At 40.1% G+C, this 22,933-nt stretch overlaps 1 protein-coding gene across 2 annotated transcripts in view; it reads right to left on the bottom strand.

Moving 5' to 3' along the window:
- Positions 1 to 285: 285 nt before the first annotated feature.
- ide.L (insulin degrading enzyme L homeolog) overlaps positions 286 to 22,933 on the bottom strand; it is a 61,900-nt gene continuing 39,252 nt past the window's right edge. The window contains exons 16-25 of one of the 2 annotated variants that reach the window (XM_018225187.2): positions 20,230 to 20,340; positions 19,844 to 19,964; positions 12,900 to 12,991; positions 10,784 to 10,895; positions 10,522 to 10,689; positions 9,994 to 10,266; positions 8,012 to 8,073; positions 6,055 to 6,127; positions 4,263 to 4,330; positions 286 to 1,961 (exon numbers count right to left, since the gene is read on the bottom strand). In XM_018225187.2, coding sequence (XP_018080676.1) covers positions 1,866 to 1,961; positions 4,263 to 4,330; positions 6,055 to 6,127; positions 8,012 to 8,073; positions 9,994 to 10,266; positions 10,522 to 10,689; positions 10,784 to 10,895; positions 12,900 to 12,991; positions 19,844 to 19,964; positions 20,230 to 20,340 — 1,176 coding nt within the window. In that variant the 3' untranslated portion in view covers positions 286 to 1,865. Of the gene's footprint in view, positions 1,962 to 2,023; positions 2,105 to 4,262; positions 4,331 to 6,054; positions 6,128 to 8,011; positions 8,074 to 9,993; positions 10,267 to 10,521; positions 10,690 to 10,783; positions 10,896 to 12,899; positions 12,992 to 19,843; positions 19,965 to 20,229; positions 20,341 to 22,933 lie in introns of those variants that run through there. The other variant, XM_041568651.1, reaches the window with a different exon arrangement.

The raw sequence follows: 22,933 nt of genomic DNA, 5'->3' as shown, positions 1-22,933 counted from the left end.
ATGAAAACCAATTGCAAATTGTCTCGATATTTATCACTCTCTACGTCATATTAAAAGTTAATCTAAAGGTGAACTACCCCTTTAAACCTTTTGCGTGTTGTACATTCTTACACCAAGATGCTGAGATGGGGGGGGGGGTTTGATTTTATTTAGTGTGAGACAAAACTCTTTTAAATATTGTCAGGGCGCAGCATCATATCCAAATACCTGGAGCTCTCTCTGTGCAGCACTGAATGTAGACAAGGCGATGATGGACTAAACCAACACAATAAGGAAGCCGCGGCATTTCATTTAAATAAAACACTTTTATTTATAAAGTCTAAAGGGCAAAACCAGAGAAAACCTGAGAAAACAGACTGAGATGGAGCTTTAACTCCGTGGTTGCCGGAGACAATTCCCAGACGAGAGAACTTTCGGCCTCCCAAAAAAAGTTCAGCATTTATTATACGTTGCCAAAGGAAAAGTTTGTGCATATTACATAGAGTCTGCGTTCTACCAACTGAGCCATAAAATTGCAAACAGATGGATAGAAAGATTAAAATCATGCGGAGATGCATCGTGTTAGAGTTGTGCTTTGAGGCTTAAGAGAAGTCGCACTACTTTACTGTTGGCTAATTCCCCCGGCTCTGTGACTTGCATAAAAATATCAGCAGCTGCGACAAAGGTTTCCTAATAAAAACCAAGTCTTAATTAAAAAAAAAAAGTTTTTTCAGAACAAAAAAGGTATTTGAGTGGTTTCTAGAAAGTGCCCCTCGGTGTTCACTAACAATTGGAAAAAACAAATCACATGATAATTAACATTAAAGGAGAATTCAACCCCCCCAACCCTCCATAGTCCCCCCTCCCTGCACCAGTAATCGCCTCTAATCCTGTAATTACCCCTTGTTGCAGAGTCAGCAGCTCACAGGAGCCATCTTTAACTACTTCGGTAAGCTCAGTAAGTATTCGCCGTATCGGCGCATGTGCAGTTAAGAGCAGTCTTCCGCTTTGTGATAACTGCGCATGCGCCGTAAGTGACGAAAATTGCCAAAGCGCTTCCGTAATCTTCTGGTCTTCCCTTTGGAAATCTTCATCACTTACGGCGCATGCGCAGTTATCACGAAGCGGAAGACTTGATTGGCCTTTTAATGGGCACATGTACCCACCCATATAACAATTTCACATTGCTCTTCTGAGTACTCTTGCAATTTAATATCATGAATGTGTAACAGAAGTACCGCCTGTTGGACCAGACAGAAAGGCAAAAAAAGTTCAAGTTACTGATGCTGGAAGGGTCTACGGACACTTTTCTACTCACCCGATCACATCAGTAAATTAAGCTTTGGCTTTTCTATCCCCACTCGCCCTGACAAAACAGCAGTGGGTGCTCCTGTTACACATTCCTGCTAGGGAATAAAACTTGTGTACATGCTCAGCAAGATTGTATACAGGTGGGTATATGTTCCCTTTAAACAATGAAGTCACATGGCGCAGGGGAAGATGGCTGCCTCACAGCACAAATCTATGGCATTCTAGCTAAACCCAACAGTCTGGTCAGCCAAGGTTTTGTTTTTCATTAAGAATAATCCTACGTTCATAAATAATTTACATATCAGCATTAAGTGTAATATAATATTTCCATGTAAAAGTCTAGTTGTCCTTCTCGCCCCAATCCAATGCCAGTGTTTGCATCAAGTGGCACCAACCAATCAAATCAACACGTCAACCAGATAATTATTTTTTTTTTTTTCCTTACTACAGAGATTATTGTTCTACTAAAAGTCCTACTACTGCAACCAGATTTACTCGTCACTCGCAAGCCACGGCATGTCTTTAGCAGCAGCAGCGCCTGGTTCAGCGGGTGCCGTCGCGTTGCAGAGCCGGGATCATAATTTCGCGGCCATGAAGTTAATGTGGCTTTTGACGAGAGGGAAGAGAGGCAAACTCCTCTTGAACTCCGTCATATTGTTAATCACAACGGGCTGCGGTGGAGGAAAGAGAAGGCATATTTTACTCCAAGTAGTAATTACACACATAACGGAGAACGTACTTAATTCCCTCAATTCCTATGTTTTACCTGCAGCGATTCCTGTAGGTCCCAATGGTATTTTGGGTGCTTTGTTGCCTGGGGAAGAGCAGACAAAGTGCCCCATGCACATCACCCTTAAGTAGGGAAACACTGAATCCAGGATTCAGCCTTTTTCAGCAGGATTCTGATTCAGCCGAATCCTCCTACCTGGCTGAACCAAAACTGAATTTGCATATGCAAGTTAGTGTCGGGAAGGGAAATCACGTAACTTTTTGTCACAAAACAAGGAAGTAAAATCTGTTTCTTCAACTTTTTCCCTTCGACCTGGAGCAGGCACTCAAATAAAGGCAATCTTCCAACAGATGGTTAAGATCAAATAGAAAAGATTTATTGTGTCCTCTGTCTTACGTGTTTCGTGTTACAAACACTTAATCATAGGCTTTTTCCCTTCCCGTCTCTAATTTGCATATGCAAATTAAGATTTGGTTCGGTATTCGGCCAAATCTTTCATGAAGGATTTGGGGATGCGGCCGAATCCCAAACAGTTGATTCGGTGCATCCCTACCCTTAAAGGAGAAAAAAACAACAACCCTACCCCACGTAGACCCCCTTCCTCCTCTCCCCCAGCCTAGCTGCCCCTGGGGAAATGCCCTTAACGTTATACTTACCCCTCGGCGCAGATTGAGGGATCGGAGTTCAGTGCAGCCAGCTTCTGGGTCTTCGTTAATCTGAGTGGGAGACTGGCGAATCGGCGCATGCGCAGTTGGAGCAATCGACCGGTTTGCGACAGCTGCACATACGCCGAAATGGACGGAAATTGCACAAGTGCCGGAAGAAGACACAAAGACCCGGAAGATGGCTGCTGTGAACTCCAATGGCTGAATCTGCACCGAGGGGCAAGTATAAAGTTAAAGGGATCCTGTCATCGGAAAACATGTTTTTTTTCAAAATGAATCAGTTAATAGTGCTACTCCAGCAGAATTCTGCACTGAAATCCATTTCTCAAAATAGCAAACTGATTTTTTTTTTATTCAATTTGAAATCTGACATGGGGCTAGACATTTTGTCAATTTCCCAGCTGCCCCTGGTCATGTGACTTGTGCCTGCACTTTAGGAGAGAAATGCTTTCTGGCAGGCTGCTGTTTTTCCTTCTCAATGTAACTGAATGTGTCTCAGTGGGACATGGGTTTTTACTATTGAGTGTTGTTCTTAGATCTACCAGGCAGCTGTTATCTTGTGTTAGGGAGCTGTTATCTGGTTACCTTCCCATTGTTCTTTTGTTTGGCTGCTGGGGGGGAAAAGGGAGGGGGTGATATCACTCCAACTTGCAGTACAGCAGTAAAGAGTGATTTGAAGTTTATCAGAGCACAAGTCACATGACTTGGGGCAGCTGGGAAATTGACAATATGTCTAGCCCCATGTTAGATTTCAAAATTGAATATAAAAAAAATCTGTTTCCTCTTTTGAGAAATGGATTTCAGTGCAGAATTCTGCTGGAGCAGCACTATTAACTGATTCATTTTTTCCCCATGACAGTATCCCTTTAAGGACATTTCCCCGGGGGGCAGCTAGGCTCGGGGGAGGAGGAAGGGAGGTCTACGTGGGGTGGGGGTATGGTTTTTTTTTTTTTTAAAAGGTTGAATTCTTCTTTAAAGGAGAAGGAAAGTCTTCTTCTACTTAGTGATGACAAATGTTAGGCACCCCTTAGTGCCTAAAAACCCCAGGCCAGTGCTCCTAGCAGCAGAAAACTGTACCGGCCGGGGTTATAACAGTGAGCACCACGGAGCCATCCTCTGCCGGCTTTTTCTTTCTTTGCGCGGTTGCGCATGCGCAGTAGAGCGAGAAGTTGAACTTTAACTAAAAAGTTGTCTATTTCATTCTACTGCGCATGCGTCTGCCCCGGGAAATTTGAAGAAAGAAGAAGCCGGAAAAGAATCGCTCTGTGGCACTCTATGGAATAACCCCGGGCCGGTGCAGTTTTCTACTGATAGGAGCACCGGCCCGGGGATTCAGGTAAGTAAATACAATCACTTGGGGGTGACTAACATTTGGCACCCCCAAGTGGAAGAAGACTTTCTTTCTCCTTTAAGGTTTTTATACTGAATCTCCTTCTGTTGCTCTCAGGGCCTCCCTGTATTTAGTCCAACCTCTGATAAGCCCCTACTGATCTCAGACTACAGATGTTTGGTTGCATCTCATGTCAGTCACTATGATGTACTTCTGCAAATACACAGACAGAAAAATAAAAAGATACCTGAGGAAGGGCGGGTGCTGGAGCGAGATTAACATCATTTTGACCTGGAAACTCTCCCACTACAGGACCTGAATAGAAGAAATAATAATTCATTAGAGATTGTTCTAATCAAAAGTAAGTGGTTTTGCTTGGTATTCCCATACTCACTATGTTAACTATTAGTATGTTATAAATTGACCAAAAGCAACGTTTTCATTGGTCTTCATTTGTTATAGTTTTTTAGTTTTTTTTTAATTATTTGTCTTTCAAATGGGGGTCACTGACCCAATCTAAAAATCAATACATTTGTGGCCTTACAAAGCATTTGTTATTGCTAATTTTTATTACTTGTTCCTCTATTCAGGCCTCTCCTATTCATATTCCAGTCTCTTATTCAAATCAATGCATGGTTGCTAGGGCAATGTGGACCCTAGCAACCTGATTGCAAACTGGAGAGCTGCTGAATAAACACAAATAATAAAAAATGAAAACCAATTGCAAATGGTCTCAGAATGTCACTCTCTACATCATACAAAAAGTTAATTTAAAGGAGAACAACCCTTTGATGGTTCCTATGGACAATGGCAGAACCTACAAATACCCCTCCATGCTTTCGACTGCGACTTTTATTATTTTATTTAGCTTGTCTCCAGCACTATTAAATCTGTTTCCCCACGGAAATGCTTCTTCCTCCGATATATGATGACATGAATGGCCTTAAATCAATTAAAATAGTTAAAGGTAAGAATTAAAGGGCACAATATCTATGCCTTAATAGTGCGTATTGCATAAAACTAACTTCCCGTTTTTTTATTTTTAGATTATTCTAAATGACTTCCATTGGGAGTAAATTCCTTTCCAGACTGGAATCATTCCCCTTTTCCATTCACAAGACCTAATGGCTCTCCTTTCTCACTACATTGGCTGAAGAGCAATGGGAGGAATCTGCTCTGAATGCCTAGTTTCATTTAAAGGGATCCTGTCATTGGAAAACGTGTTTTTTTCAAAATGCATCAGTTAATAGAGCTGCTCCAGCAGAATTCTGCACTGCAATCCATTTCTCAAAAGAGCAAACAGATGTTTTTATATTCAATTTTGAAATCTGACATGGGGCTAGACATATTGCCAGTTTCCCAGCTGTCCCAAGTCATGTGATTTGTGCTCTGATAAACTTCAATCACTCTTTACTGCTGTACTGCAAGTTGGAGTGATATCACCCCCTCCCTCCCCTCCCCCCAGCAGCCTAACAACAGAACAATGGGAAGGTAACCAGATAACAGCTCCCTAACACGATAACAGCTCCCTGGTAGATCTAAGAACAACACTCAATAGTAAAAACCCATGTCCCACTGAGACTGATTCAGTTACATTAAATAGAAGAAATAACAGCCTGCCAGAAAGTAGTGCAGGCACAAGTCACATGACTGAGGGCTCTTGGGAAATTCACAATATGTTTAGCCAGATTTCAAAATTGAATATAAAAAAATCTGAATGCTCTTTTGAGAACTGGATTTCAGTGCAGAAGTCTGCTGGAGCAGCACTATTAATTGATGCGTTTTGGAAAAAAAATGTTTTTCCATGACAGTATCCTTTTAAGGAAATTCTGATCTAGTTTCAATTCCCCCACCAAATATAAAGAATACTTATGAAACTTGGGTAAAATCCAAATGCCAACTGCCAAACCCTTTTAGAAATCAGTATGGTATTATTGTGCAGACAAGGGCGTCATTATGACTGTGTGTAACTTTATATTAAACACACATTGCTGTCTAAATAGTAATAGTCATTTCTGTGTAAATAGTGAGGCACTTACAGGACTCCATCTCTCTGGCAAGAACGTGCACAGATACTTTGTGTCTTCTTGGGGCATCCACGGACAGTATATTCTGTAAAACAAAGCAGGTTGGTTTATTCTGAAGGCCACACCTCGGAGATTCCAGGAGGAGCTCATTTGCAGCAAAATAGTTGCCCTTTGAAAGGTCATTTATGGCTCCAGTTTCACAACTGCATGTCGGTCATAATGGACAAGCTGCTGAGCTTTGACCCCTGAGCTTGTAGAGGAATGGACAGATGAGAATTAGGTTCCATTAGCATTCTGTGGCATGGAGCTTACTGTGCTTGGTAACTTCTATAATCAGGTTTGCAGTCATATATATATATATATATATATATATATATATATATATATATATATATATATATATATATATATATATATATATATATATATAAGTATATAAGGATATTATAAGTCACAGAGGAGTTCCATGATCATATAAAAGCATGAGGCCAAATGCCGAATGGTTTTATACAGGTCATGGAACTCCAAGGTCACTTCTAATTATGGATGCACGGAATTCGGCCACGTTTCGGCCTTTTTCAGCAGGATTTGGATCCGGGCGAATCCTTCTGCCCGGCCAAACCGAATCCAAATCCTAATTTGCATATGCAAATTAGGGGCGGGCGGGAAGTTGCGGGAATTTTTGGCACAAAACAAGGAAATAAAAAATGTTTTCTCCTTCCCATGCCTAATTTGCATATGCAAATTAGGATTCGGATTGGTATTCAGCCGAATCTTTCACGAAGGATTCGGCCGAATCCAAAATAGTGGATTCGGTGCATCCCTACTTCTAATATCCTCATATTTTCCATATTTATTTATTATAATACACATGTTTTAGTGAGTCATGTAACAAAAATGACATCACTACTCACTGTTTATAACTGATGACATCACTACTCATTTATATAGTGAATAAAGTACCCCCTCTTGTAAAATATAAGGATATTATAAGTTACCGAGGAGTTTCATGACCATATAAAAGTACGAGGCCGAAGGCCGAGTGTTTTTATACAGGTTATGAAACTCCGAGGTAACTTCTAATATCCTCATATTTTACAACTGGGGGTACTTTATTTATTATAATACACAAGTTTCAGTGAGTCATGTGACAGAAATGACATCAGAACTCACCGTTTATAACTGATGACATCAGAACTCACCGTTTATAAGGATATAATTTACAGGATATTCATGGCTTTTGTGTATTATATTAATATTCTAACAGTGCAGCACTCACATGAATTGCCTCTAAACAGTGTGAATAGTTTTCGGGCTGAAATCCAACCTTGTGGGACTGGTGAATAGCATTTATATGACAGCAGCTGCATTTAGAATTCTATGCTGTGTATACAGTATAATCATACAGTGTCTGATATGATTGGTAGATGCCATTCAAGTCAATGCTGGACAGACATGAGGTGACAGTTGTACTTCTCCACTGCAGGGGGAATGTCGTAATCATTAGCATCGATATTTCAGCTTTTATGAGCACAACATGAGTTGCTTTTAACTGGCCCAGACAAAACTACAACAAAGATCTTCTGGTTTAGGGTAAGTCCACACTGGGCATTTTGGGGAGATTTGGTCGCTTGGCGACTAATCGCCTCGTCTTTGTGGCGACCAATCTCCACAAACGCCTTCCCTGACTCTGCGCCGTCTAAAATGAAAAACACGCCGGCGCTAATTACACGTGGTGGTTATTTTCCAAATTCGCCCGAAGTTGCCTTACGAGGAAACTTCGGGCAACTTCGGAAAACTAATTGCCGCGAGTGATTAGCGCCCGCGTTCTTTAGTTTTAGCCGGTGCAGAGTCAGGGAAGGCGTTTGGGGAGATTGGTCGCCGCAAAAACAAGGCGATTAGCCGCCAGGTGACCAAATCTCCCCAAAACGCCCAGTATGGCCTGCCCCTTACTGGTCTATTGGTTTACCTTGCAGAAGTTCACGATACCCTCCTTTGTCAGAGTCTTCAGATAGGCAACTTCAATGTCGTCTGAGGGGGAAGAAAAGCAAAACAATTAAAAGGTCTTTTCCAAAAGGCAACACCAGAAATACTACAGGAAATGTAACTTTGTGTAGTTTCAGGGCTGCTTGTTGTGTAAATCACATTGCAACTGACTTCCATTTTACTGAATCACGCAGCCATTTTCTACAGGAATCAAGACTCTAACCAATGCAAATACAATGTAATATGTGGAGGATTTTGATTAAAATGTAGATTTGCTTTGTCAGTCTTTGGTGGAGGATTAAGTAAAAAAACAAACAAAACCAAACCCAGTGGATTCAGCACATTCCTACTTTTCAAAGAACCAAAATGTAATGGTCACAGACTTGCATATACAGGCATGGGACCTGTTATCCAGAATGCTCAGGATTTGGGGTTTTCCGGATAAGATGCTGTAATGGATCACTATACCTTAAGTCTTCTTAAAAATAACTGAAAACATTAAACACAATAGGCTGGTTTTGCTTCCAGTAAAGTTGGCCATAAATATGGAGATCTGCTCATTTGATGAGGTCACCATACGAGTGGATCTCTCCCCTATAAACCCATCTTGAGGTGGGCGATATCCGGCTGATCTGATCGTGGGCCCCAGGGCTCAACGATTGAATCATAATGAGGAGAAAACAGGAGGTGGGACTGAGAACCGCATCAACCAACTGATGTGATCCTCAATCTGATGGGATTTTTAAGACTTTCAGCCAGATATTGATCGGGGAAGCCCGTCGAAAGGCCCCATACACTGGCCAATGAGCTGCCGACTTAATCTATCGGCATCTTAGATCTCCCAGTGTATGGGGGCCTTTAGGGTTAATTATATCTTAGTTGGGATCAAATACAAGGTACGGTTTTATTATTACAGAGAAAAAGGAAATCATTTTTAAAAATGGGATTTATTTCATTAAAATAGAACCTATGGGAGATGGTCTTTCCGTAATTGAGCTTTCTGCATAACAGGTTTCAAGAAAATGGATTCCCATACCTGTACTGGACCTGTGCTAAAATCTGCTTGGCCGACTATATCGTCCCATTCATGCAGTAACTGGGTAATTAAACTGCACAGGACACTCCATGTGATTTGATCTATTACAGCCATTGACTCAATACAGAGGTGATAGAACCAAAGATCTGCTCATTTGGAGACCAGTAAAATAAGTACAGATACTTCAACGTCAGACAATGTGTGTGTGGCCTCTGTTATTATACCCGACTGTACAGATGGCACTGCCATGGGCTTATATATCTGCACACATTTCTATCTGTAAAAAACTATTTCCTAAACGAATACAACTGGAATCTGGAGTGGTTAAAGGGGAACTAGCTCAAAAATAGAAAATTTAATATAAGCTCCATCATACTGAAGTAAAACTTTCTAAATATAATCAATTAAAAATTCTGCATCATTTCTGAAATAATCAAGTTAATCTTCACTATCCCTCTCTCAGCATCTGTTTCTCCTCATTCTGTCTTCAGGCAGCAGTTGGGTGTCAGATGAATGATCCAATATATCTTATAGAGTGAGCTCCAATACATCTTCTAGGCAAAAGGAGCCCCCCTATAAGATATATTGGATCTAACCGTCAATGAATATCTGACACCCAACTGCTGCACGACGACTGAATGAAGAGAAACAGATGCTGAGAGAGGAATAGTGAAGATAAACTTGATTATTTCAGAAACGGTACAGAATATTTAATTGGTTGTATTTAGAAAGTTTCTTATTTCAATATGCTGAAACTTATATTACATTTTCGCTATAGTTCCCCTTTAAAATCTAAAAAAAAAAAGACATTATTTCTCGATTTCTTTTTCGACAGCATGATGTTCCTTTAAGAATGCAAAGGTGTGTGATAGCAATGACGGCAGCTGATCAATGTCAAGTGCAGATCGGACAGTTCCACGGTGTCTTACCTCTGTCAAAATTATATTGCTGGGAAATGATTTCCCCCCAGTACTTTGCACACTCGGCGGAGAGTTTCTTTGGCTTGTCTAGACGACGTATTGCTAGCGCCTGGACGTGCTTCTGGAACGCTTCCTCCGTCATCTCTTCCAGGGACTTCTCTGTGGTCTGTAAGAAGGCCTCCACGCGGCTCTCTAAATAATGAGGCGGCTTCTCGGACTGAATAATGAATCTCAGACCCTGGATCCCATTAGCCCTGCGGGGGCCACTGAACACAATGTAGCCTACAAAAGACAAAAGCAAGTCAGACGTCTGAAACGGCGGCCGTTTTGCTCACCTGCCGAGATGAAATTAAGCGAGCGCCGAGAAATACGGCACAATTAAAATCAGATTCTTTCAGCGACTGCCAGGAATAAATAGGCTAATTACGCAGGAATATTTATGCTAATTACGCAGGAATATTTATGCTAATTGCAGAAAATAAGTTTAGAATAAGGGAGGGAAGTAATTAGGAACATGTGCCCTTCTTGTTCTCCCACCTAACTGCTCCTTGGTGCGCAGCGTGTTGAAGCAAGGCTCGGAGATGATCTGACAGAAGAGTTCCAGCAGCATGTTCTCCGATGTACTCTGCATGTCCGTCTGATAATAGATCTCAATGCCGCAGTTATTATGGACCTCATTCCTCTGCTGATACACAAACCAGCCTCCTGGTAAAGACAGAAAGAAACATGAAGCTGGTTCCCTGGCAGCCGACAGACAGCTGGGCAAGTAAAGGGGAAGGCAAAGAAGAGGAGATCTTACCGTCTGGCAACTGGACTTCACGGTATCTGACCAGCTGACTTGGAAGAAGAGGTTTGGTGTGGGCATGTTCAATAAGCGTGTCCTCCACCATCTGCATTATGCCCAACGCAGTCTGAGAGGCAACATAATGATGGTCATTTCATGGAAAGCAAATCAATTATATGCAGATCCCTGTATTGCACGTATTTAATTGGAACAGATAACGCCCTCTCTTGATACATAAACAAGCCTTTCTACAGAAATCTGTGCCTCTTTATTATCTATGGATACATATTATACACATGTGCATGATGCAGCAAACTGGACCTGGATATGGCTAGGCAATTTTAATTTAGACTGCCATATTAATGGACAAGGAAAATTAAAACGAAATGTTGTACATTATGTTTTGCACTTCTGTACCAGCTCAAGGCAACCACAGCCGTTTAGCAGTAAAGATCTGTGTCTCCAAAGATGCCCCAGTAGCTCCCCATCTTCTTTTCTGCTGATTCACTGCACATGCTCTGTGCTGCTGTCACTTACTGAGCTTAGGGACCCACTCACAATATACAGTACACATAGAATAGAAATGTCACAATATAAGGCTGATTAGTAATTAATACAGATAATTACTACATGGCAGCACAGAAACCAGTGTAATTAGCATCAGAATTTAATAATCAGCCCTGTAGCATCAGCTTATATTACAGACCAACCTCATTTTCTGATGGATAATTAGTGACAACCCCTAAGCTTAGCTTCTCAACAGCTGCTCAGAGCCCACTGAGCATGTGAGTGTCACAGACACTTTCCAAGATGGTGACCCCCTGTGACAAGTTTGAAGTCCTGGATCATTGCTGCTATTGACAAGCTGAAACTTTAGGCTGGTGCAATAAGTTCAGTATATAAAACATGGCAGTTTTAGCCATATTCTTTTTTTTTTGGGGTTTAGTTCTCCTTTAAAAGGGAACTATTGTGAAAATGAAAATTTGATATAAACTTCCTCATACTGAAAGGGGAACTCCATCAAAACATAACTTAAGCTTTTTGAAAAGTAAACATAACTTAAAGCAACTTTGCAATACACATCAATTAAAAAATATGCAGACGTGTCATGATTTTTAATGGGTTGGAACAGTTCACCAAGCCTAGCCCCCTGCTCTCATTCTGATCTCTCTGACTACTTTGCTGAGCTGTCCGACTACTGTTACTTTGTATCAACAGCCATCTGTCCTCAGCCTGCATCCTCCAAACCCCACAATTCCCTGCACATGTGATTTCAATAAGGAACAGAACATCCCAGTGCAATGCATTGTGGGTTATGTAGTTCCTGCATGCTGTCTGTAAGCTGTGGAGAAGTTGTTACAATTTGTAACATCAGTGTTTAGTCCCTCCTTCCCTGGATTTCAAGTGGGGCAGAAAGAGAAGAACTTTTAAAGGGGACCCGTCACCCCAAAAAAATTATTCAAAATCCTATTTTATCACATTAGTCAAGTAAAATGAACTTTAATTACACTATATAAATTATTTGAATCTTGTTTCTTCAATCTCAGAATTCAAAATAATAGCAAGCAGGAGCCATTTTGTGGACACTGTTATTAAGACAAGTCTTGTATCATCTCAGAATCTTTTTTGTGCTCCAGAATGGACAACCTTATGTCCATACCTATGCACTGGTTACACAATTAAATGGTAAAGAGAATGGGGGAATGTGCGGAGAGCAGTGCCATAATAACTGCCTTTTGCACAAATTCTGCATGTAGAGAGACATGATGTCTGGTGATTTTAATAGAGTGAGCTCTAATATATCAACTAGGCAAAAGAAGCCCCCCTATAAGATATATTGGATCATTCATCTGACACCCAACTCCTGAATGAAGAGAGGATGAAGAAAAACAGCCCTCACCAGCCCAATAAAGAGCGACTGCCTATGGCATCTAACAGCAGCCCATCAGAATTCACAGATTTCCAGTCTAGGCCTGACTGAAGCAAACATCCAGTTAATGACCCACTACTTCACTGCAATGGGCTCATTACAGACCCTGGTATCAAGCTGGCAGTTTGACTACAGTAAATCTTCTATAACACAGGGATTACTAACCCCTCCTTATCAGTGTGTGGCTTCAGAACAACCCACCTGCTTTGTGATGTTTCCATGAAGAAGAGCTTCCACGTGCAGCCGAGACAGCAGCTGAGGAATGAAGGCCTTCAGACGGGGAAGAGTGACATCTGCAAGACATAACACTTAATACTAGGGATGCACCGAATCCAGGATTCAGTTTGGGATTTGGCCTTTTTCAGTAGTATTCAGATTCAGCCGAATCCTTCTGCCTGGCCGAACCAAATCCTAATTTGTACATGCAAATTTGCGGCGGGGAGGGAAATCGCATGACTTTTTGTCACAAAACAAATGTTTTCCCTTCCCACCACTAATCTGCATATGCAAATTAGGATTTGTTTCGGTATTCGGGCAAAACTTTTGCGAAGGATTCAGGGGTTCGGTCGAATCCAAAATAGTGGATTCGGTGCATCCCTACTTAATACTATTATCAAATATTTATAAATCCAGCTAATTTCACCTTGATTTGATGCAAATGCCGACAGGTAGAGGAGGTAAAGAGGGCCTGTTCGTTTGAGCTTACAATCTAAATATATTATTTGAAGTAGGAAGAAGTCGTAAAACACTTAAGTTGTTAAACATCCTAATTTATGGAATAATACAGTATACATTAATGATGTAAAGGGAACATAAGTGGGGATATATTTCCCACTTTCGGATAATCAGCGACGTGTTTATTCGGCAGTGAATCAAAAAGTAGTAAAACCGCAATTGCTCAACAGCAAAGGAGTCTCAGGACTGTGTGCAACATAAGCACTGGCCTCCTTCTTAACAGGGAAAAGAATATTAAGATGCTGATTTAATGCTGAGATGTATTTATTGGCAGTTTGAACTACATATGTTATAAATGGAGTGCAGGACCCCCAGTTACATCCAGGCAGAATATTCAAATATGGGGAAGTTGGGCTGTATAATAGCTCTATACAGATGTGACACAGGGTGTACTTTTTATTTTAGATAAGATGTGCAGGGAGCTTAAGCGTTACTGCCTGCTGGGTGCAGGGGTTAAAGGAGATGGAAAGCTACCTAAGAAGTTTATTTCCAATAGATTAGCCACAATAGTGCAAGCTATAACACTATATTTATTCTGCAGAATGCTTTACAATACTTGAGTAAACGCTCTCTGTTTGTTTGGGATAGCAGCTGCCATATTAGCTTGGTGTGACATCACTTCCTGCCTGAGTCTCTCCCTGCTCACTCTTAGCTCCGGGCTCAGATTACAGCAGGGAGGGGAAAAGGGAGAGGGAGAGAGGAGAAAACTGAGCATGCTCAAGCCCAAGCCCTGGAGGTTTAAACTGAAAACAGGAAGTCTGATACAGAAGCCCATGAGTACACAATAGAAGGAAAGAAATTCTGTGTTTCTTTTGACTCAGGACTCAGAGCAGCATTACTTTGAGGGTTTACTGGTGTATTTATATAGACCTTTCTGATAAAGCTTACTTAGTTTTAGCCTTTTCTGCTCCTTTAAGTGGCACTCCCTGTATGGCACAAGAAGACATCACTCTTCTTATAACCCACTCACTGTCTGACCCAGATTCCATAATGGCAAAATGGTGCTGTACATATTCATGCCCCAAAGAAAAGAGCGGCAGCCGTTCAGGTGTTGTTGGAAGATAAAGCTGCAGCCTCGGGAGTGCAGGGAACATGACTGATGCCAGTGCCAGGAAAGCAAATTAAATATTGTCAAAAAGCTGGAGAACGGTTTGTTGAAGTAAATTCGTCCAGGGGCAAAATGCATTTCCAGTCGTCGGTAATTTAAAACCGTATTCTAGTGCAAAGCGGTAATGCAGCAGGGAGGTGCGGATCTGCTAAAAGGGGTGGTTCACCTTAAAAGTAACTTTTAGTATGTTATAGAATGACCACTTCTAAGCAACTTTTCAATTAGTTTTCAGGATTTTTTTTTTTTTAGTTTTATAGTTATTGCCTTTTTAAAATGCAAATTGAAGAGCTGCTGAATAAACAGCTAAATAACTCAAAAACCACATATAAAAAAATTAAAACCAATTGCAAATTGTCTCAAAATATCACTCTCTACATCATACTAAAGGTTACCTCAAAGGGGAACAACCCCTTTAAGTTAACTTTCAGTATATTATAGAAGGACTAATTTCTAAGCAACTTTTCAATTAGCCTTTTCAATTAGCCAATTAGCTTTCAAATGGGGGTCACTGAACCCATGTAAAAAAAAAAACAAATGCTCTGTAAGGCTTCAAATGTATTATTATTGCTACTTTTTATTACTCCTCTTTCTGTCCAGGCTCTTTCCTTTTTAGATTCCAGTCTCTTATTCAAATCAATGCATGGTTGCTAGGGTAATTTGGTCCCTAGCAATCAGAATGCTAAAACTGAAAACTGGAGAGCTGCTGAATAAAAATCTAAAAAACTTAAAACCATATAATAAAAAAAATTACATAAGCATCTTTTTTAAATTGACACCCTAGGGCCCGTGTCTAGGACAGCACTTACATTTGACCCTTGGGTGCCACAGCCTACAGGATAGATACTTTGAGCAAAATCTTGCCATAAAGTTGAGTGGTCCCCTCTTTTATTGATGCGACACATGCACCAATCACTTGAGATGAGGCAACAATGAGGCAGCAATGAGGCAGCAATGAGGCAGCAATGAGGCAGCAATGAGGCAAGCCCAGGGCAGAGATGTATATAAAAATGCTGCTATATAGAGGTACAAGTAAGAACTGTACATTAGACGTCTACATGTTACTATTTCATCCCCCCCTCACCCCACATCAAGGCTTATTAAAAACTATTATAGTTTAGCATTTGCATTTATGTTATACAGGTATGGGATCCGTTATCAGGAAACCGGTTATCCAGAAATCTCATAATTACAGGATGGCCATCTCCAATTATAATAAAATAATTCAAGTTTTTAAAAAGGATTTCCTTTTTCCCTGTAATAATAAAACAGTAGCTTGTACTTGATCCCAACTAAGATACAGGTATGGGAGCTGTTAAACAGAACCGGGTCCTGGGGGTTTCCGGATAATAGATCTTTCCTTTATTTGGATCTTCATAACTTAAGACTACTATTAAATCATGTGAACATTAAATAAACCCAAGAAGCTGGTTTTGCTTCCAATAAGGATTAATTATATCTTAGTTTGGATCAAGTACAAGGTACTGTTTTATTATTACAGAGAAAAAAAAGTCATTTAAAAAAAAATTGGATTTTTTGATTATAATGGAGTCTATGGGAAAAGGCCTTTCTGTAATTCTGAACTTTCTGGATAACGGTTTCCAGATAATGGATCCCATACCTGTATGTATAATTATTCCTTACTAGAAGCAAAAACAAATTTTTATTTTTTGTTTACATGATTTTCTTGTAGACTTATGGTACGGAGATCCTAATTACAGAAAGACCCCTTATCTGGATAACCCCAGGTCTTGAGAATTCTGAATAACAGGTCCCATACCGGTGCACATTTATTAGATAGTCCTGCCTCCATGGTGAATTGACCCTTATTACAATAAATGTGATGTGGTTAAAGAACTGTATCATTCCAATGGAAGCCCAGCACATTCAGGTCTGACATCTTTCGTAGGGACAAATACGATGTTTTTTTTTAATTTATTTTTTTATAACAAACACAGATTTGCAAACAAAACATACTGCATTGAATAGATGTGACTTGCTTTCATTCTGGATGGCCCGTTCATGATAAATTGAGGGGGAACTTAAAAGTAGTAATTGTGATAATATTTAAAAATACATAATAAACTGGTACGGTGGGAACAAGAGGGGAAAATTGCTGCTCTCGGTGTAGGCAAACGCTAGCGAAGGAAAGAACATTTACTGGCTGTTTGTCTAAGTGTTGCTATGGCAATATTTTTTTCGGGCAGCGTGGCAATAAAAGGAGAGTTTCACAGCTTGTGGTTTTGCTTGTAATATCCATTTTAGAGGAATAATGCACAGGCTTCACAAAAAGTGTTAGGAAGAAATTTACTACATTAATAAGGATTTATTTGCCCTTTACTTACTGGCTATATGGGGATGTGGGGCACTGATGTTTTGCTCTGGGGAGTATAGATGAAGTGGTATAGTGATAGGGATGCACCGAATCCATTCAGTTCGGGATTCAGCCAGGATTCAGTTCGGGATTCGGCCAAATACTTCTGCCCAGCCGAACTGAATCTTAATTTGAATATTCAAATTAGGGGTGGGGAGGGAAATCGCGTGACTTTTTGTCACAAAACAAGGAAGCAAAAAATGTTTTCCCCTTCGGATTCGGTTCTCAGGTGAATCTTTTTCGGGGGTTTGGCCGAATCCAAAATAGTGGATTCTGTGCATCCCTAAGTGAGGAACACGGTGTTCTACTTTATAATGAGAAAATTATATACTATTTATATATATATATATATATATATATATATATATATATATATATATATATATATATATATATATATATATATATATATATAGTCAAATACAAAAGTCCTCTGCACTCAACCCATTATCAATATATTTAAGACAGCGACATTTTGTGCATACTGCTACTGAAAAATGCCTTACCCTTTAAACAAAACAGGGATTGTTTGTCCATATATTGCAATATATTTAAGCTGGCCAACTACGTCAAAGTCATCCCATATCTGGCCAGTCCTACGCTTAATTTTCATCTGATTCATTAAGAATTCTATTGCTTCATTATACATTTTACAAAGGGACTAAGTTATACCTGCAACTTACTTGCTGCTTTCAAAGGAACCTCCATACTTGGCTGCCCTTTTATTAGACACCAGTGGGATCACCTGACTATAGCTGGATGACTTTGACGTAGTTGGCCAGCTTATATATATATTGCAATATATGGACAAACAATCCCTGTTTTGTTTAAAGGGTAAGGCATTTTTCAGTAGCAGTATGCACAAAATGTCGCTGTCTTAAATATATTGATAATGGGTTGAGTGCAGAGGACTCTTGTATTTGTCTATATGTATTTTGTGGTCACAGCCTCATTGCACCCCCGCCTAATGGTTTTAAAAAATAGTGGTGAGCACAACTTTCCCTTGTTTGTTATATATATATATATACATATACACAGGGCTGCCATCAGAAATAACTTTGGTGCCCAGACCCCTCCTACAAGTTTTGGTGGTCAGGTGGTGGTTAAAGAAAAAAAAACATTGGTGGCCAGGGCCCCACACATTTTAAAAAAAAAATAGCCAGGGCCCCCACGCATCTTAAAAAAAAAAAAAAAAAAAAATAGCAAAGGGCCCCACACATTTAAAAAAAACAAAAAACAAAAAAAAAAAACAATTAGCCAGGGCCCCCACACATTTAAAAAAAAACAAAAAAACAATTAGCCAGGGCCCCCAGGCATCTTAAAAAAAAATAAAAAAAAAATAGCAAAGGGCCCCACACATTTAAAAAAAAACAATTAGCCAGGGCCCCCACGCTTTTTTAAAAAAAAAAAAAAAAAAAAAACAATTAGCCAGGGCCCCCACGCATCTTTAAAAAAAAAAAAAAAAAACTAGCAAAGGGCCCCCACACATTTAAAAAAACAATTGGTCAGGGCTCCCACAAGTTAAAAGAAAAAAAAAACTGCACGTACCTTAGCCAGGGAGTTCAGATGCCGGTATCTTCAGTTTCTTGTGCTCTGATTCGCCAGTGAAATGTAACTCCCGGTAAAGCCGCATGGTGATTGGATAAAGTAGAGGGGAGGTTCAAACTTCTCCCAACCAATCCGCATGTGGCTTTACATTTCACTGGTGAATCAGAACACAAGAAGAAGTCATCGGAGCTCGGATGCAGGGGCCCGGCTGTGCAAGTAAGTGCAGCACGGCCGGGCCCCCATTAACTTCCCAAGACATTTTATTCAGCAGCTCTCCAGTTTGCAGTTTCAGCAATCTGGTTGCTAGGGTCTTAATTAGCCTAGCAACCATGCATGTATTGAAATAAGAGAGAGGCCTGAATAAAAAGTAGCAATAACAATACATATGTAGCCTTACAGAGCATAAGTTTTTTAGATGGGATTGGTGACCCCCATTTGAAAGCTAGAAAGAGTCAGATGAGGAAGACAAATAATTAAAAAAACTAAAAAATGATGACTAATTGAAAAGTGCTTTAAAATAGGGAAATGGGTATCACAATTGAAAACAGTCCAGATATGAGAATCTGCCTGCTCACTACTCAGCAAAGACTGGGGAGCCAGGTCCAGTTCTAATGGATTAAATCAGCTGATTATGCACGTATAGGATCGGTTATCTGGAAACCCATTATTCAGAAAGCTCCGAAATATGGGAAGGCCATCTCCCATGGACTACATTATAATCAAATAATTCAGATTTTTAGAAATATCTGGAAACCCATTGCTCAAAAAGCTCCGAAATATGGCCATCACCCATGGACTATATTATAATCAAATAATTCAAATGTTTAAAAAATTATTTCCTTTTTCTCTGTAACAATAAAACAGAAGCTTGTACTTGAACCAAACTAAGATACAATTAATCCTTATTGGTGGCAAAACAAACCTATTGGGTTTAATTTATATTTGAATGATTTTCTAGTCCGCGAGTTATGAAGATCCAAATAAAGGAAAGATCTATTATATGGAAAACCACAGGCCCCAAACATTCTGGATAACTGGTCCCATACCTGTATCTTAGTTGGGATCAATTAGACGCTGCTTTTTTTTTTCATTACAGACAAAAGGGAAATCATTTTTATAAACTTGAATTATTTGATTAAAATTGGAGATGGCCATCCTGTTATTATGAGATTTCTGGATAACCGGTTTCCAAATTACAGAAAGATCTATTATCTGGAAAATTCCAGGTCCTGGGCATTCTGGATAACAGGTCCCATACCTGTATATAATAAGCCCAACTTTCATATGAAAGCAAATTTAATTTTCAGAGGAAGAAGGAGAGAACCTGAAATATTGGGAAGCCACTAGTGCGGTTATGCAGAGGGGAGTTTCCCTATAACTTACCGTCTAAAGCTTCTTTTAGTTCATCTTTGGTCCAGGCCACTTCAGTCATCAGCAAGCGGAGGTAATACATGGCATGCTGGTGCGGCTGTTCTGCTCGGAAGTTATTCAGAGAACGCATATACTGCAAACAGAAACGATCATTAGACAATAGAAGAGGGAAAAAAAGGATTTTTTCCTTGGTAGAAAAGTCTGTTTGTTGCACAAAATTCTTCCTTGTAAATATTCATAAGCAAAGTATATGCAGAACATTTGGGGGAGTAGAATTGAATGTGAAATATAACTGGAGTGCTACTGATCAGCAATACACACAAGCAATCAAACATGGCGGCTAATGCATGTTGTTCCACTGATAATAGGAAGGCAACCAAAATAATAAGGAAACTTACGGCTTCTTTGATAATGTCAAATCTTTTCTCGTCTATTTCAAAGGAAGCCATTTTCTCAATGATCTTCTTGAGCAGGATATGCTGCTTGTCGCTGTATCCTTTCAGAGAGAGCTACGGGGGGAGCAGTAAAAAGTCATTAAATGAAATACAGACACAGTCTAGAATAATGACGTTTATGCACATAGTATTGGCCTTTCTGCGGTCACCAAAGCTTTTTACTTGGGTTAGTTTTGAAAAAAGCCCCAGAATACAGTGTGTATCAGACACTGCAGGCGTCAGGCGTATGTCGAAAACTACACGTAGAACACGAAGTGACGGCTCCTCTTTCTTTTTTTGTTTTTGTAAAAAAAACGTCCAAAAATAACTGGAATCAGAGGCTTGCTAAAGCTGTCTGTATGATAGTGTTCAGTATCTAGTAGTAACTGGACTTGAAAAGGTCTCTGCACTCATCCGAGCGACTTATTCAGTTCAGCGGAGTGGTAACATATTTCCTGGCATTTCAAAAGCTTAAAGGAGAACTAGAACAAAAGTTCCCACTGGCCCCTCCCTGTGTTACCACTGAATTGTGTCCCCTCTAGAAATACTGACCACACATGCAGAGTCAGCGCAGAGGAGCTTACAGGTGACATCATTGGCACTACGGTTGTCTTTGGGAAGAGAGCAGCGTATTGGCGCATGCACAGTTGCAGCAATCTTCCGATGCACATCGGAACTGCACATGCGCCGAAAGTGATGGAAATTACCGAAGGGGAAGAAGAAAAACCGAAGATTACCAAAGCACCGGAAGATGGTGCCCATAAGCTCCGCTTCGTTGACTCTTTGTGGGTCAGTATTTCTAGAGGGGACACAATTCAGGGGTAAGACTGTGCGGGGGGCAGAGAGGGGGGGGCCAGTGGGGACTTTTGCCTAAAGGGGGGTTTAGTTCTCCTTCAGAATAATACAGTCACCAATGTCTGATCACAATGGTTCAGTTGAACTTCTTCAGGCAGGTGAACGTAGGACCCAGTCACAGTGGTGCCATGAATCTCATTGAGGCAGGTGTTAAAAGAACAGTTACACCAAAAGAATAAAGTGTTTTAAAGTAATGAAAATATCATGTGCTGTTGCTCTGCACTGGTAAAAGTGGTGTGTTTGCTTCAGAAACTCTACTCTAGTTTATATAAACAAGCTGCTGTGTAGCCATGGGGGCAGCCATTCAAAGCTGAAAAAGGAGAAAAGGCACAGAATACACCGCAGATAACAGATGAGCTTATCTGTTATCTACTGTGTATCTTGTACTTGAATGGCTGCCCCCATGGCTACACAGCAGCTTGTTTATATAAACTATAGTAGAACTTTAGTAGCAAACACACCAGTTTTACTAGTGCAGGGCAATAGTACATTGGATTTTCAATACTTTTTCATTTTTTGGTGATACTGTTCCTTTAAATAGTGGATAACAGATAACGCCATTATGTTCTACAGAGTTTATCTGCTGTGTAATCTGAGACTTTTCTCCATTGAATGGCTGCCCCCATGGCTACACAGCAGCTTGTTTATATAAACTATAGTAGAGTTTCTGGAGCAACACACCAGTTTTACCAGTGCAGAGCAACACTACATTATATTGTCACTTTCATATTTTGGTGTTACGATTCCTTTAATTGTTTAATTGACATGACTGAGAAACCACTGGAGTAAAGATGAGGATAAAGCTGTATGTTTAGGGATGGTCCTCTGTTTAAAGATGGCTGTTCCATTTTCTCAAATCATCTGTCTTCTCAGCCAAGAATATGCACATGGATGTCCCTTTTCTTTGTCCCGAGCAGTTACCCCTGCTTCGATATTCACCGCAAAGTCCCAAAATGCCAGGTTGTTGCCTTTCACTTCTTCTTTGTAAACTTCCTTTGTACTTTTGTATGTCCAGGGTTGACTGGAATCTCATGCATCTTCATTCTGACCCATGTGTCATCTACAGACTCGAACCAATGAATCCCTTGAAAGTGTCAAAGTCTCTCTCTTTCCACTTGCCAACGTTAACCATTGTGATTGGACCTTGGTCATTGGGAATCCTGACCACTCCATTGAACTGAAGAAGCTTCCAGAAAAAAACGGCAAACGTTTTCAGGCTCAGAAGCTTTAGACTTCATACATACATAGTCGATTGCACAATTCTGATTTAACCTGAATAAATAATATGGTTAAAATATACAAGAGCCATGAATATCCTGTAAACGGTGACTAGTGATGTCATCAGTTATAAACGGTGAGCAGTGAAGTCAGTTTTGTCACATGACTCCTAAAACTTGTGTATTATAATAAATAAAGTACCCCCTGTTGCAAAATGTGAGGATATTAGAAGTCATCTCGAAGTTCCATGACATGTATAAAAACACTCGGCCGATATAGTCATGGAACTCCTCGTTGACTTATGATATCCTTATATTTTACAATAGGGGGTAATTTATTCACTTTATTAATATCAAGTCTCCTCTACTACAGCATGAAATGGCTCCTGCCCCAACACTGCAATTCCAAAATATTTTCTATGTTTTCAACATAAAATATCGCTGGCAATTGTGCCGATTACGTATGCATCTTTTACTGCCAATGTCAAAATGTGTAGAATAGCAATTTTCTGCAGCCAATAGTAATTATAACAGAGCCAAAGAGAGGATATGAATCAGATAATTGTACAGTACTGCTAATATATTGAAGTTTTATT

The sequence above is a fragment of the Xenopus laevis genome, chromosome 7L, assembly GCF_017654675.1.
Source record: "Xenopus laevis strain J_2021 chromosome 7L, Xenopus_laevis_v10.1, whole genome shotgun sequence".
NCBI classification, from domain to species: Eukaryota; Metazoa; Chordata; class Amphibia; order Anura; family Pipidae; genus Xenopus; species Xenopus laevis.
The sequence above is the reverse complement of the archived record's forward strand: the minus strand, read 5'-3'. Positions and strand labels throughout refer to the sequence as shown.